The sequence below is a fragment of the Mustela nigripes genome, chromosome 3 (genome assembly GCF_022355385.1).
Source record: "Mustela nigripes isolate SB6536 chromosome 3, MUSNIG.SB6536, whole genome shotgun sequence".
Lineage (NCBI taxonomy): Eukaryota > Metazoa > Chordata > Mammalia > Carnivora > Mustelidae > Mustela > Mustela nigripes.
Genome location: NC_081559.1, coordinates 2816336 through 2834140, shown reverse-complemented (window position 1 = coordinate 2834140; position 17805 = coordinate 2816336). Strand labels below are relative to the sequence as shown.

The following is a 17805-nucleotide window of genomic DNA, read 5'->3' as shown; positions in this document are numbered from 1 at the left end:
ATTTCAACTTTTTAAGTATGAAGTGTAAAACTAAGATTTACCTATTTAAATTACAGCTTGAATTTCACATATAAAGATTAATCAGATTTAAATGTACTTTCTATTATTGTTAACATAGACTTTAATTCTTCAAATGTCACATATATCTTTCATTATTTGTAGATTTATTTCTTTTATGAAGTAGTCGAATGAATCAGCTCACCCTTGACTGTAACAAAATACTGTTTGGTGACTTGTGACAGACAGGGTTTTAACCTCTGACAGTGAGATTCATTGTGGAGCAAGAGCCAATCATAGATCCTGACGACACTTGTCTCATCAAAGCTGGAATATAAAAAGCCACTTGGAATACAGTATAAAAGATTCACTGGTGTGGCAAGTTGTCCCTCAGACTGTACAGGCATTCAAATTCTGCTTGGCATTACTCAAAAGCAAAACAAAAGTAGAAGGAAGAAATAAGAACAAGGAAAAAGATTGTACTGATTTAAAATCATGCAGAAACTGCAAATTTATGTTTCTATTTACCTGTTCATGCTGATTGTTGCTGGTCCGGTGGATCTAAGTGAGAACAGTGAGCAGAAAGAAAATGTGGATAAGGAGCGGCTGTGTAACGCATGTACTTGGAGACAAAACACGAAATCTTCAAGGATAGAAGCCATAAAAATTCAAATCCTCAGTAAACTCCGCCTGGAAACAGCTCCTAACATCAGCAAAGATGCTATAAGACAACTTCTGCCCAAAGCTCCTCCGCTCCGGGAACTGATTGATCAGTACGATGTGCAGAGGGATGACAGCAGCGACAGCTCTTTGGAAGACGACGACGACCACGCCACGACGGAAACCGTCCTCACCATGCCCACCGAGTGTGAGTAGCCCTCTTGGTACACCGACAGTTCTGCTGACTGCCGCTCGAGTGTTTATGAGAAACAGATCTATTTTCAGGCTCTTTTCACAAGCTGTTGGCTTGTATGTAAGTAGGAAGGAAGAAAAGGAAATCTTTTTCAAGATTTCATGCGAAATACACTAATGAGACTGAAGTCTGGGGCATTGTTTGTTTCGCTGGAGAGCTAGAAAGCCAAGAGGAAATACAAATTAAACGCTTGCATGGCACTCGTGTTTAGTTTAATATAACAAGCATACCGTGCTTGCGCTTCCACAGCTTAGGGCTACCAAGGCAATGCTTGGGAGATACTACAAGCAATGTTCAAACCTTCCGTGAAATTTCATGATCGCATTCCGTTGCCTGAAATATGCACTAGAAATAATGAGGATTTCCCTCTAATAATAGAGAAAGGGCTTCCTTTGAGCCTTTGCTAAGTGCCTAGAACTTCTGTTATTCAAAACCATTTCTCACAGTGTTATGTTCTTCACAAATTAAAATATTTAATCTTGAAAGCTATGACACTGGAGCGTAAAAAAAAAAAAAAAAAAAAAAAAGTTTTAAAAAATTTAATGTCTGAGGAAGACCAGTGACGAAGTGAACGCAGCGTAATGGTCATCATGAGCCGAGTGTCAGAAAATGCCCGGGAAGTACACACTCTCATTAGGTAGGTTACGGCTCACACAGTCCCACTTACGCCTTGACTGCGGCGCTGTTCCTGGGAGACCCTGGTGTGCACAGCTCCGGGCAGGCACACCGCTTCCTAAGCCTCTAGAATATTGTTTTAGTCCTCAGGGGAGGGAGGAAGCTCTTACCTGCGGTACGTACCTTGCTTCTGAAAGACGGTGTATTTCACCCCATTCCTTTTGCAGCCACAGGGCTTTGAACTCGGCTCAAGGCTAGGCAGACGGGCACCTCAACGGAGAAGGCAAGACAAGCAAGCTTTTATGCCATGTGCCTGTGGTCTTGCTTGAAACAGTGCTTTTTACACTTTAAACTGAACTGGAAACAGTTTCAAAATATTGTTTTCCTCATCAGGTAGCCACGTTAGACTGCCGCAGATAATTGTCCTTTAAGACCCTGCTATCAGACAGTCCTGCGAGACATTCCCCTGATTTGTAAACAGTCTTAGAAAAACAGAAGGACAGAGACTCGTGCTTCTGCTTATAGTGACAGCCTGGCTCCGAAGACGGTGTTTTCTAACTTCTGAGAAAGCCTGAATGCAACATTCCCAGTTTGGGGCTAATTACCTGATTCGTTCTGTTCCTTTAGGCTTCTTCCAGAGCCAAAATGTAGCAGATGTGCTATATTTTCTGCTAATTCCCCAGGCTCAGCTAGTTGCTCAGTGTGTCTTGTCCCCAGGTGATTCAGGCCTGGGGGAAGGGTTCCTCCTTCCAGACTGATTGGTGCAGCTGCTCAGTCAGGGTAACTACTCAGATTCCCAAAGAATTCTAAGTGGATGTTCCTGCACGGTGTCTCTTGTTCTCTCTAATCATCATCATTTTAAAATTTCATCCACTCTTCATTCTTTTATAGAATTCTCTTAGCCCACGCTTCTCTGGAGAGGGAGTAGATTCCTCATAATCAGCCGAAAAAAATATGTATGTAAAGATTTCTGAAAAGCCACTGAAAAGTAATTATTTTCTTTGATATTTTTCTGACTTATGAATGAAATTCTGCATGGTTTTTCCCTTTAAAATATGCATTTACTATTCCAGTGGGAAAAAATGTTTACCAATTTATATAAAGGGACTTGCTCATTTTTTATGAGAAATAATTTCCACAACTATTTTTCTTTTCTTATTCATTTATAGCTGATCTTCTCATGCAAGCGGAAGGAAAACCCAAATGTTGCTTCTTTAAGTTTAGCTCTAAAATACAGTATAATAAAGTAGTAAAAGCCCAACTGTGGATCTATCTAAGACCCGTCAGCACTCCTACAACAGTGTTTGTGCAAATCCTGAGACTCATCAAACCCATGAAAGACGGTACAAGGTATACTGGAATCCGATCTCTGAAACTTGACATGAACCCAGGCACTGGTATTTGGCAGAGCATTGATGTGAAGACAGTGTTGCAAAATTGGCTCAAACAGCCTGAATCCAACTTAGGCATTGAAATCAAAGCTTTAGATGAGAATGGTCATGATCTTGCTGTAACCTTCCCAGGACCAGGAGAAGATGGGCTGGTAAGTGATAACTGAAAATACCATCGAACAACAAACATTGTTACATTTTTACAAATCATGTGAACGAATAATAGTGAAAAAATCACCACCCATTTCCTATGCTTATAAGCGAGACAAAGGTTATCTTACCCCAACGGTAGCCCTGTACCTCATAAAAGTAGGGTGTCTAATTTCATATTCTATGAAACACCCTCTTGATACTTTTATTTTGCACGAAGATTAAAAAAACAGTTATGCCATGGTCCTTAACTTCTGAGGGAGTTCTTTTGAATTGGAGTTGAAATATAAATTGCTTTTCATTGATATGTTACATGGTTACATGAATAAAAATGTGAAATCTTCATAGTGGATTCTGCTACAGATCCAACAAATCAAAACTTTTCTTTCCTCTGAAGAATGCCAAATGTGTTGAAATATTTTGGTTTAAATAAGCAGAAAAAACAAACTTGAAAAATTACGGTGAAAACGAAATGCTTTTATATATAGCAGTTAACTAAGTATGATAGGTTTAGGCTTACATCTTATTAAATATAGTATACTTAAGGTCCTTTATGATAAATATGTTTATGGTATTGCAGACTGTCCATGCACTGATGTATATGAAGATAACTTTGTGAATTACCACTAATAAAATTTAAATTTCCAGGCTAGTTAACCTTTATTACCTAGCTTCTTTCTAAGCGGCCTTACCATTTTTGTGCTTGAGTTTACTTGAGTAATGCCTAGTAAATTAACTAATTTAAAAATATCAGGCCATGCAGATGACAATACCTCGCATATTATAAACATTTATAAAAACTATTTTAAACCCTAGTATAAGTTTAGAGTTACTCACTCTTCTGGCTTACCTGTGCTTTCCTGAACTTATTTAATGTGACCATCTTTTTATTTCCATCTATTGGCATAATGTGGAACAGAAGATTATACTTACAAACAATAAATGCTATCTTTCTAAGTTTTTAAATGTTTTGGTTGTAAAAAGTACATTATTAGATAGTCAATCTACTTTGAGTAAAAACATATTCTTTAGAAGTTTATATAGTTTTCCAAAAGATTTGTCTTTGAATATGCTACCTAAAATGTGATTGACTCACATAATGATGCTGTTTTTAAAATAATGTTAAATAGCAATGATTACCAGGTCTATTTTGATTTTGATATAGGATAAAAACTTCTTATTTAAGAAAGTATTCTTTTTTACAGGTAGCATTTTAATGATTAACGTTGGTAATGTGACAGAAGCTTTAAGCATTATTAAACAGATTGTTTATTACACAAATCAAATATAATTATTACTGACACATTCCTCAGATTTTTCTATATAAAAGGAAAAGTCTCAAATGCATTAAAAGATGGGGGTAAGGGAGGCGCCAGCAAATTATTGTTTAAATTTATGAACAGAAACATTCTTCAGTGAAAGAATAAAGTGAAATAATGTGTATTTTCTGAATCTGTGCCTTGCTTGCTCTCTTAAGAGTTTTTCTTTCCGACCCAATATGCACACCACTCCTCTTACTACGCTGCCTTTCTTCTTCCTGCTACAACCCGGGTAGTACCGGGAGGTGTTCACAGCCAAGGTTCCCCGGGGAAAGATCTAGGGAACAGAGGAAGGATGAGTACAACTATTCCTCCAGGAGTCCTCAGACGGTTTTGGCCAACACATTTAATCAGGAAGAGAGAGAACGAACCTCTTGCTTCCTCTGTTGTGTCTAACCTCTTCTTCCCCTTTCCCCGCTTTGTCCCTTTATTCCCATAAATACTGTCAGAACATCGAGCATGTGCCAGGAAGCTGGGGAAAACAGAAATGAAAAAGACAGAGATCTGACCGCCGGGAGTTCGAATCGCGCTTATATTCTTGGGAGCCATCAGGGAGGAATCGAGCCTAGTGTAAATTAAAATTCCTTAAGGCTCTGTCTTTGAAAAATAAATGTCATATAAGCAAAACGATTAGTTTCTTCAGTAATGACTCCTGGAGGGAGGGCAGTGTTTCGGGGCCTCTTCCTCTTACTGATTGTTCTTTTCCTTCTCACCCAGAACCCCTTTTTAGAAGTCAAGGTGACAGACACACCGAAAAGGTCCAGGAGAGATTTTGGGCTGGACTGCGACGAGCACTCCACAGAGTCTCGGTGCTGTCGCTACCCCCTGACCGTGGACTTTGAAGCTTTTGGATGGGATTGGATTATTGCGCCCAAAAGATACAAGGCCAATTACTGCTCTGGAGAGTGTGAATTTGTGTTTTTACAGAAATATCCCCATACTCACCTTGTACACCAGGCAAACCCCAGAGGCTCGGCAGGCCCCTGCTGTACCCCCACAAAGATGTCGCCCATTAATATGCTATATTTTAATGGCAAAGAACAAATAATATACGGGAAGATTCCAGCCATGGTGGTAGATCGCTGTGGGTGCTCATGAGATGTATGCTTGGTTCGTAACTTCCGAGACCACGGAAGGCCTTCCCCTCAACAATTTCGAAACTGTGAAATGATGTCCACGGGCTATAAGCTGAGAGTATGCTACAGTCACTTACGCACAAGCTCAGTAAATGGACTAAAAGAGAGAGAATGTATGCAATGGTTGCCATTTAACCATCAGAATAAATCACACGATAACAAGCCTTAATGATTTCCAGGGTTTTTGAACGAGGAGATCAAATTACGTTTATGTTCGTATATATTACAGCACATCCAGGTAAATGAAGCAATTCTCCTTGTGTTCTGGTGAATCAAGGGAGGATGCTTCAAAGCCTATTTCTTTACAGCATCATTTAATATCTACAGAAAAACCTATAGTATTGGTAAAATGCAGGATTGTTATATACCATCATTTGAATCATCCTTAAACACTTGAATTTATATTGTATGATAGCATAGTTGGTAAGATGAATTCCACAAAACTAGGGATGGTCCCCCATTTGTAAGTCCCCGTCCCTATTGTGATCGGTACAGTACATTAACAGTCCATGCCAGTGGTGCTAATACGATATGCCGAATGGCTGATATTATCAGGTTTATCAAATAAAAAACATTCAGTAAAATAATAAGTTTCTCCTTTCTTAAGGTGCACTTTTCACACACCTCCAAATGGGGAATGGATTTTCTTTAATGAAAGAAAAATCATTTTTCTAGAGGTCAGCATTCAATTCTGTAGCATACTTGAAGAAACTGTGTTATCTTAAAAGGCAGCCAAAAAGTATTCATTTTTAATCAGGATTTCTGAATTACAGCCTGCCTTTGCAACACTGCAGTTCTTATGATAAAATAATGGAAATGGCTGATTCTATCAATATTGTATAAAAAGACTTTGAAACAATTGCATTTATGTAATATGTATACAAAATTGTTTTGTAAATAAGTGTCTCCTTTTTTATTTACTTTGGTATATTTTTATGGTAAGCACATTTCAAATTAAGTATTAAGGCACAAAGATATGTCATGTATCACAGAAAAGCAACTGCTTATATTTCAGAGCAAATTAGCAGATTAAATAGTGGTCTTAAAACTCCATATGCTAATGGTTAGATGGTTATATTACAATCATTTTATATTTTTTTACATTATTAACATTCACTTACAGATTCATGATGGCTGTATCACGTGAATGTGAAATTTCAATGGTTTACTGTCATTGTATTCAAATCTCAACGTTCCATTATTATAATACTCATATTATTAAACATCCCCAAATGGTTTAACTCTATTATCTCAAATGCAAAATAATAAACTGATGATATCTTAACAAGAATTGTTAATCTTATTTTATAATTTGATAATGAATATATTTCTGCAATATTTACTTCTATTTTGTAAATCAGGATTTTGTTAATCAAATTCACTGTACTTATGACTAAGTGAAATTATTTCTTACACTTAATGTGTAGAAACAATATAAATTATATTAAAGTGTTTTCACCTTTTTTGAAAGATACAACAGTTTTATGTTATAATGACTAATTCTGGATTTCTGACTTCACTTTTAGCATAAAAGTTTGGTTTGGGAATTTCAGGTCTGCTACTAGAGTTCTCATGAGTGAAATTCTTGTTAAACTGGTTCTAGTTAAGCTGCTTTAAATGTATGAAAGCAAGGACTAGTTATACTTGCTTCATTTCTCTTTATCTTGACCTGAAAACTATTTATATGTTTTCATAGGTTCAATTTCCAAATGCATTGCGGTTGGCAAGGGTATATAGTCCTAGAGTTACAAGTTACAAATCACAGGGACACGGGGAAGCTGCATTTTTTTCTTAGCACTTAATGATACTGGCACATTTATCTGAGCTTTGAGGGCATAGTTTTCAAATTAAATTGATAAACAATTATAAAGTATCTAGAAATTCTTAAGTGTAACATTGTATATAATGTCTTTGAAGTGGACTCTCTTCACTACTTATCAGTTTAGTAACTTAGCTATAAAGCAGTCACTAAATCTAATGGAAGAGGTTATTAAAATTCTACGTAGTGTATGGCTCCTAAATAAGTAATTTATAATTAATATAAATGTGATTTTTAACCATCAATGATATTACAGCTATTTACACTCATACAAACTAAGTGTAGTACTTTTTCTAGTTTTAATACTGAGACATGTAACATCGACGGGTCTGGAGCTGTCTCTGTGAATGGGACCAACGATCGGGACGAGGGGCGCCGCTTCGAATCACGCAAACTAGAAGCTACTTCTAGGGTCATGAATACACCTGATCCAGAAGTCTGCGTCAGTAGGCCCATGAACATGCCTTAGGCTCTGGAGGACAAATAACTGCGGACTTTGACTCTGCGGTGTGAGGAAGGAGCACCTTCATTTTCCAGACCCCGTTACAGAACTCCCTGATCTTTACACTCAGCCTTCCCGTGCAGCCCTAGGATCTCATCACCAATTTCACCATGTGGTAGCCCTCTTGAAACCCATATGACCATGAAAGAAAACATCAGGACCAATGTCTTTTGTGACAGGACCTGTCACAAAAGGCATTTCCTTTTCTATTTTGCCTATGTCCCAGAAATGGCAAGTGTACTCATCACTTTCATTGAAGTACCCCAAGAATATTCACTTATATCATACTAATCTCTGGGATTGTCAAAAAACACCATGTGAAGTTCGATGTGGTGCATCAGTTTTAACATTCTGACTATTTTGTAATATTTCTCTTACTTCCCACTAACGTATACTAGTTAAAAATACATATATAAATATAACAGCAAAACCTCCCAAACTCTACACATTTTTTAAAAGATTTGGATTAATTTACTTACTTGTTGGGGTGGGGTGGGAGAGAGAGAGCATGAGCAGGGGAAGCAGCAGGCACAGGGAGAAGCAGGCTCCCCACTGGGCAGGGAGTCCAATGCCAAACTAGATCCCAGGACCCTGGAATCATGACCTGAGCCAAAGGCAGGCACTGAACCCACTGAGCCACCCAGGCATCCCTACTCTACTCTTTTTGTATTCAGTTTGGTTTTTGCACTTTTGTAAAGAATCTGTTTTCTTTAAAAAAAAAAAAAAAGGCAGTAATTTGATATTGACAGTAATTAAATGAGAACTAAATTATTCTATCCCCCAAATGAGAACAAATTCATTTCACTTTAAACCATGACAGACACATTTTAGGATGTCAATGACCCTTTTGGAATCTGTTGAAAACTAAAGACAGTCTCAGGAGAAGAAATAAAACTCACAGCTTTGCATACAGTTTCAGGGAATTTAGGGCCTTCATAGAACGTGTTCATAGAACCTGGTTTACAAACTCTTGTATTTTTCTTCTGAAAACAAAAATTATTTTTCCTGAAATAATACAATATATTCATAATGACTGCTTCCCAATTAATGAGCTTTATTCATTAAACGATTTGGGTGTTGCTAAAGGAAAATAAATTTCAAATCAATGTGGATGTCTTAACATGGCTAAAAACCCTTACTATATACCAAAACATTTTGTTCTTAAAGATCATCCAAACACCAACTGACAACTCTGTGATAGATTAAACTAGACAACTAAATAAAAAGACTTCAAAGTATGACATCATATTTATGTGTCAAAAACGAAACCAGGTTATCATCAAGGTTACTGATGTGGGGGTGTCTGAATTAAGAGGGTATGAGACGATAATATTTACTGAGCACCAGAAGTGTGCCAGACCCTTTTGTGACATGCTCCGCATGCAAGACATTGTTGTTCCCAGTTCGCAGATGAGAACTTTGAGAAACCGTGACAATGGGATGGATCTCAGTGAGCAGCCTGGGTGTGAACTAAGTGCAGTTTGACACAACGATTCATTACTCTGGTTCTAATTCTTCACCAAGCCCTAATGGAAGAATGAAACCATATTTGTTAATGCTTATATTTTGGAATGTATCCTTACTGGATTCTGCATTGGTTTCTGCCAAAGGTTGTGTGGCCGCATTATAGTAAGAGAAGGTGACGTTGGTTTTAACAAGAAGGAGCACGAAGAGAGGATGACGACCGAAGAAGAAGAATGTGCTTACGGAGATGGCAATGGGTCAGCGTCATAGGATAGGAGACCTGGAACAGGTCTTAGAGATCATCTAATTTACAGAAAATTGAATTGAGGTCTAGGGAGAGGGTTGCCCAAAATTATAAAGAGGATTGGTTCAGGAACTGAGATAAAAGCTCTAAAATGCTAGACAAGAGTGCATGGTGGCTAAGATTGAGAAGAATGATTTCAAAGGACAAAATGCAGGAAAGTTAAAAACAAAAACAAAAAAGCTCCGAGTCATGGTCTGTTAGCTGGGAAAATCCAACATAAGTCATTAAATAAATGTTCATATGATTATCATGATTTACATCTATTGAAACTAATCTTTTATCAACTTGGAGATTTTCTTGGACAGATAGACCCTAAGGGGAAATCTATGGTCAGATGCACCTAAAACCATTAGTTTATTGCATACAGTAAAAAAAAGTTAAAAGTAATAATGTATTAATAATTAAATTTTCAAAGTACTTTCACATTAATGATGTAATTTTAACTTCATAATGTTGAAAGTTCAGTATTATTATGGTCATATTCATTTCAAAAAAGGAATTGAGGCTAAACAAATTAAACTTCCCAAGGAAACAGCATTTATATTTAATATTAGTTATATAGGAAATAGAAATCCAGATCCCTTACACTTTTTTGATCATTTATTCCAATATTACTTAATAAAAAGATAGCATGATAAAAATTCATTAAATATCAGATGCTCACTTTTTAAAATAAGACACATGAATACTGCCCTATAATATATTTAAGAAATTAAACCATAGTCTAAAATGTGATATGCAATCATTACTTGCCTGGCATGTAGGGAATAGTGTTGAAATTTTCATTCCCATGATCATTCTGTTCTAGTTTATACACTGTGAAACAGATCAGAGTAAACTATACTCATTTTGGTCATTCCTATATAAGATCTCAAGCAATGCAAAATGGTACTAAATTTAGTTCATTCATGTCCAGATGGAATTTCACAGAGAATGTCTTTGGGAAATGAATACATTTTAATTAGATAGCATGCATGGTTTACAGCAAATTATCCTTGTTGTCACTTAAAATACTAAATGGAGGGAACATTTATATATATTTTACTAGATTACCTATCAAAATAACTCAATAAATATTATATTCTATCAAGAATACAGTTGGAATATGATTTTATATATGAAGTTGCCTATTTTATCTGACAGGCATAAAATGTATATGAATAATGACAAATAACTCCTTAATAATCTGCTATAAAATTTAAATAGTTCACTTCAGCTATGGTTTAACATTACACTAAATATTCCTGATACAGAAATACATAGCTTGGTAATGAAGCAAAGATGTACATGCTTAGTTTTCATTGATTCCAGATTTGGATTATTATAAGATAGAAAAGTTTTTAACAATGTAATGCTATTATGTCAGCTCCATAATTAAGGTAATTTTTACTTAAATACACACATATATATATATGTACTTTCTTAAAAAATTGACTTCAACCAAATTTTATTTTATTATTTCTACATATGCACTCTAGGCAAAAAAATCTATTCACTGGATTTAAATTATAGAAATCTAAAACATATTCTCCAAGATTCTGATATTAAGAAGATCTGTTGAAAAGTTCTCCTGAGAAGGAACAACAGATAAACTTGATTCAATTAATCATAAAAGTAACTTTAAACCAAAAATTATAAATAGATTAAGCTACTAAATAACATCTTTAATTTATATTATTAACCATTCAAGGTTATTCTATTAAGAAAACCTTTTCCCAATAAGTGTTATGCCTTTTTTTTTTTTTTTCCTTAACGTCTTATGAAGGACCCTATTCAGAACAAAATTTGATTATGCGGTTTTGGCCATGGATCCTCCACAAGACTTTCCCAGATCCGCTCCCACGGACACTAACTCCAACTAAGAAGCCAAACGTCTCTTGGCTCTATTCCCATGGAACTCAGAATTTTGGCATCCTCCACCAGCCAAAAACAAAACATGTCAATACAAGGACGTTTGCCTACATCATGACATCAGATCCTCATAATACTGAGACAGAATTCTGAAAGTAAAAATCAGGCATAAAACACCAATTTACTGAGCACACTGAAGTGACTGTGGGAGAAAATCCAAATTGTTAAATGGAAACAATCAGGCAGTCATTGAGGCAACTACTTGGCTCCAAGCTCCAAGAATATCTTCCTGAAAAGCTTCATACTTCTCAGCAACTCAAGTAATGGCATGAGTTATATGGCTGCCGGTACCCCAAGTGAAGAATTCTATTAAGGAGACTCAGGTCATCTTGGGCTCTGAACCAGCCCAGTCACCATGGGATAGATTATAGCAAAAAAGAGTAGGTGAGGGTAGTCCTCCCTACTTGTAGATGTGCCTTGGTCACCAGCAAAGTCTTAGTCCCAAAGACGAGAATCTACCATGACCTGTGTCATAAAGCAAACTTACAGCTCCAGAGTCAGACAGGATTCTGAGGATGTTGTATAGGACTGGTGAAAATCTATCTAGAGTCCCATCTACTCATAGGTCAAGATTCATTCCGGGGGCACCTGGGTGGCTCAGTGGGTTGGGCCTCTGCCTTCGGCTGGGGTCATGGTCTCAGGGTCCCAGGATCAAGCCCCGCATCAGGCTCTCTGCTCAGTGGGGACCCTGCTTCTCCCTCTCTCGTTGCCTGCCTCTTAGCCAGCTTGTGATCTCTCACTCTGTCAAAGAAATGAATAAAATCTTTAAAAAAAAGATGCATTCCGAAAATATGACTGAAATATTGAAAGTGGGACTCTCCTGGGAGAAATAGCCCTGTGACTGTAGTGTGAACAGACCTCTCTCGCTTGCTGATAAATGTGGATAGACTATCAATAGTGAGACTTATGTTGACCAGATGTTTGACCAAAGATTCCTGGTACTGGCCAAAGACAGCATGCCATTTCAGGGCAGAACGTATGTTAGAGCCTTGATTTTGGCTTTATATCTGTTGATACAACATACACTTTGTTGACACAATGCATGTATTTGTTGGCCAGGTATATTACCTGGTTATATATTCTATTCAGTGTGGAAATAAATAAACCAACCAAGAAATGGGGTTTTGGACAAGAAACAGGAGCATTTATTTTCAAGAAGAAAGGATATTGTATAGACATTATTATGTCCATTTTTAAAGTAAAGAATTTGGGTTCATAGAAGCTCGTGACTAAGACAAGTGTATATGTGATGGAAGAAATACAAATGTAAATATGGTGTATAATTTTTTAATCCTAAGTTCTGAAGTGAATTAGACTAAAAAGACTAATGACTAAAGCTCTCTCTTCTCATCAAATTCACTCCTGTCATCAGCTCATGAGATCTTTATGTGAGAAGATAAAGTAATAGGTTCTGGCTGACTCAATCTTTCTATTTATGCTTTCTACTTCATACCTGACCTCTAGACTCTTGAATTTAAAATACTAATACTAAATACTTGCTATCTTTTTTTTCTTTTTTCTGATTCTAATCTGAAAAGTATCCTCTGGAAAATGTTACCTTTTAATAAATCACAGTGTTCATTCTCACTAATAATTAAAATTTAAATTAGAATTACTTACTACCCTTTCATTTACAAATGCAGTACATTTTTATAATACTATCTAGCGTTATTAGTAAGGGTGATCAGAAATGAACGCTACACACATTACCTGACCAGTTGCCTTCCAATATTTAAAAAAATACCCTTGAAGTTTCTGAGCATTGATTTTATTTCTAAAATTTTAGCCATAGAAAATCAAGGTAAAAACATTTATGTAAAATCACAATCTTATTATTTTAAAAAAATTGGAACAACAGGATATGGTTACATTGATTATGATAGCTTTTGTAATAGCATACTCAAATTTAAAGACTATATGTATAGATGTACACATGATATATGTATGTACACACACATTTATTTATTTAAAATGCTTTCAGCTGCAAATAACAAAAAACCCCAATTCAAAAATGGCTGAAGTAGTAGAAAATGTAGTCTCTTATGTAACTCTAAGGGCGGGTGTAAGGCAGCCCTAGGTACTGTGAGATCAGCTGCTCAAAAATGTCAGTGAGGACTTGGATCACTCTGTCGCCCTCAGAGAGTCTGCGGGTCCCTCAGGCTGTTGCCCTTTAGGGCTGCGTTTGCATGACAATGTCCAGGTCCACTGAAGGAAGGGAGCCACATCTCCTCGGTGGGTGTGTGTGTGTGTGTATGAAAATATCTTTTTGCAGAGTCAAAGGATAAGATTATCATTAATTTTAATAGATATTGCCCATTTGTGCTCTCTAGAGGTTGTACCAATTTATCTTTCTGTTAACAATGTATGAGATTCCCTATTTTCCCACACCTTCCTCATTCCTATTTCTAGTCTGGTGGGTGAAAAATGGTATCTGATCATGATGTTAGTTGCATTTTTCTTATTTTGAGTGAGCATATTAATCTTTTCATGTTTAAGTATCATTTGTACTTCCTTCCCTGTTAACTGTTTGCTTTTGTCCTTTGCTCATTTTTTATTAGGTTGGTATTTTTAAAAAATCTACGTATTAAGAAATTAGGTACAACTATTTCAGATTTTCACTTGTCTTTTAACTTTATGATTTCTTGTGTGTTTTAATACAGAATTTAAAATATATGATGTCCCATATTTTAGTCTTTTTTTATGGCTTCCATCTTTGTGTCATCGGAAGACGTTTTCTACTATGCCTCTATACTTTAGAATGTATCTTATATTTTCTTCTAATATTTTTATGGCTTATTTACTTTTAAAAAATCTCTATTAAAAAAAAAAAGATTTATTGATTTATTTATTTGTCAGAGAGATGCCAGCACAAGCAGTGGGGGGCAGCAGGCAGAGGGAGAAGCAGACTTCCCACTAAGCAGGGAACCCGATATGGGACTCAGTCCCAGGACCCGGGGATCATGACCTGAGCTGAAGACAGATGCTCAGCTGACTGAGACTCCCAGGCGTCCTGACTTTGAAAATCTTTAATCCACCCCAGTCCACTCGGTCATAGTGTCCAATTTATTTTTCTTCCGATGATTATCCATTTATCCCCATTTATCATCCTGTCTTTCCCGTGATTGTGACTGGAAATGTGGACTGATGCGTAATGGACACTTATCCTGACCACATGGATCCTTAGATCCCAAAAGTGCTTTTCATAAAACTGAGCAATAACACAGGAAGCCTAAGTAAGGGTCAAATCAGGAAACCTCTTGAAATCTAACCACAACCAGCACAGATGAAAGTTACCATCACTAGTTGGTAACAGTGTTTCTGTCCAATCCGGAAAATGACCAGCCACAGCCCTTCTCACATTCCATTTATTCTATCAATAATTGTATAATACTTCCTACTTTATGTTAGGTGGGGGATAGTTAGCCCACAGCAACCAAGTCCTTCCAGGGCAGTGTCCCTTACTTCCACCGATGCCAAGCCAAGGTCTCTTTCTCCCAGGCCTCCAGAGGAAAAAAAAATTACACGTTTTTTCTCCCCCAAAGTCACAAAGCTTCTCCTTAGTTACACAACCCAATATATCATTCAGCTTCCCAAAGGAGCAATGTTTCCCCCCAACTATTATGAGAAAAGGAAGGAATGAAAATAATTCATAATGTCCCTGGTACTTTGTCTCCGAGATAACATCAATTCTGTTCCTATTTGTATGATATCCTATCAGATTTTACCTATTCGTTGAGTCCTAGATCCCACTGCAGGAGCTGAGAGAGGAGAGAAGCATAAATCCTGCCTCTCACTCAAGGAACTCACAGTCTAGTGACGCAGAAAAGCAAACAGTCAAATTTAATAAAATGTGACAAACGGTTTACACCGGATGCTGTGGGAGAGGACAGGAGAGTCACCTCAGCCATACTGGGAGTTCGCTGAAGACTCAAAGCAGGAGGAGATGTTAGCAATGTCTTTAATAATGAATAAAAGTTGGTGGACGAGTAAGGAGCAGGAATAAATGAGGAAGAAGAAGGAAGAAGGGCATTCCAAGACAATCCCGCCCCCCATACACAAAGGCACATAAATGCAGTCATAAAAGAGCTCGATGCCTTCCAGGTCATGGGGGTGGGCGGTAATTCCAGAATGGCTGGAGGGGTAGGGCCTCAGGCAGTGACAAGCACTGAGGCTCTAAGGGTAGACTGAGAGCCAGTACATTCCTTGTATATCTTCTTAAGTAGTTTGTGCTTTGAATGGTCTGTGATAAGACCTAGCAAAACACTTTAATCAGGAAGCAAAAAGGTTAGATGTAAATTTTAAAAACCCACTTCAAAAAAGGTATTTTAACCTTTTTTTGTGCCAAGGTCCCTGTGATATCTGATGAAGCCTGTATATCCCTTCTCAAAATAATGGTTTAAATTAAAAACATATTTTAAATGTGATATAATAAAACCTGATAGTATAAAAACTTAATAAAATAACAATATCTAGTCGTGATTTAAATAACCACTAGTTTAAAAGTAGTGATGAGCATAAATGAGATATGTGCATTCATGAGATTGCACATGAAATATGTGTGATTTCTGTTGGTGACATGGTCACAGACATTATGGGTACTTTTGTGTTTTCAAGCCTACATGCAGAATGGGGAAAATGCCAAATTTCAGTTAAATAGCAGCTAAAATAAAGATGTAATTTTTCCCACCCAATTCTCACATTCCCCGAATTCTATATAACAGTACAAATGAAGAAGTCCAGAGGTAGAAATAGGGATAATAAATTCCATTAGAAGTCGATTTTACCGGCCTAGAGGAGAAGCAATGATGGTCTGAATATTAAGAGCTGATATTAATTGAGCAATTACTATGCTGAAGGCACTGTTCAAAATACTGCTCACGACGACCTCATCTGCAGAGCGGGGCTGCTCTGAATCGACATTTCCCAAGTAAAGAAACTGAGGCGCAGAGAGCGAAGGGGCGTCATTCAGTTCCCAGAGCGGGTGAGTGAGCAGAGCCGCGTTTCGAGCCGAGGTAGTGTGACTCGGAGCTTTCCTCTTACCCACGACCGGGGCAGTCACAGTCGTGGTGAAGAGTGTCCTGGAAGCATGTGAGAAGCAGAGTGAGCCAGCCCCGCGGAAGCGCGAAGAGAGCGATCTCCCGAGAAGCCAGTGCAAGCGCAGGCACCGTCCAAGTGTTGCCAACCACTGTTTCCTTCTTGGTAATTCTGCCCCATCCTCTCCCAGGAGACTTTTGGTCCCCGAGGGTCACCCGCGAGGCTCATTGCCCCTGGGAAGGTAGAGAAAACTCGAACTAGGAAATTGAGATTTAATACTTTTTTCCCCTGGGCAGATGGCGGAGACAGAAAGTAAGAGAGTGATACACCCGGGTATCCTTGCTCCCTTTTGGGGTCAAAATTTGGCTGAGAGAAGTACGTAGGGGAGAAAAATACAGACAAATGTGGGAGAATCAAAGAATCGTAGGGCTGGTGTCCTGGTTCCTGGGTAGCAAGACCAGTGAGGAACCTTTACGCGGCGCCCCGGGCTTGGAGATGGGCCTGACCTAACGCGCTGCTGGAGCGGCTGAGCCGCGGTGACCGGGAAGGCCGCTACGGCTCCGGGCATCTCCGGGATCCCGGACTCTCCAGTTCCCGAGAAAGCGTCTAAGAGCCAAAGGTCTCCAAGGGGCGACAGCACGTTGAAGGGCTGCGGGGTGCGGACGGGATGACAACGCCCGGGACCGGTCACCGGAGGCGACGGTGCGCTCGACCGCAGCACGTGTCCGCGCAACGCTCCGAAATTAGGTGACATCAGCGACGTCTGGGGCTGCCGGACAGCGGATGCTCGGTCACCAGGAGCCCGGCCGGATTCCGGCGGAGGCAGCAGAGGAGCTGAAGACGCCCTTAGAGCGACGAACGGACACTCCGGCAGAAAGGCCTCGCGCAGCGCCAGGAAGCCCGTGAGCTGTCCCGCTCCGGACTCCTGCGGAAAGCGCAGTGGGGGTCGGAGAGAAACATTCGGGTGCGAGGAACGCGACCCAAGTGTGAGAGACAGACCCAGACCGGATTCTTCCAGACCGTGTCTAACTCATTTTCGTTTTTTAAATTGTGGTTAAAAAATCATGACATAAACTTCACTATCCACCATCCTTAACTGTGCATTTTAGTAAGGTCGGCCGCACCCGCCCGCGCAGCGGCTCCCGACGACTCTGTCACTGCGCGGACCGGAGCCGTGGTCACTGCGCGGACCGGAGCCGTGGACACTGCGCGGACCGGAGCCGTGGACACTGCGCGGACCGGAGCCGTGG

At 38.6% G+C, this 17805-nt stretch overlaps 1 protein-coding gene across 1 annotated transcript; it reads left to right on the top strand.

Annotated features, from left to right (window-relative positions):
* The first annotated feature begins 366 nt into the window (after positions 1-366).
* On the top strand, positions 367-6505 carry MSTN (myostatin). The gene is made up of 3 exons (XM_059392625.1): positions 367-865; positions 2695-3068; positions 5103-6505. Exons 1-3 carry the CDS (start codon positions 493-495, stop codon positions 5481-5483), a joined length of 1128 nt encoding a protein of 375 aa, XP_059248608.1. The 5' UTR covers positions 367-492; the 3' UTR covers positions 5484-6505.
* The last annotated feature ends 11300 nt before the right edge of the window (positions 6506-17805 follow it).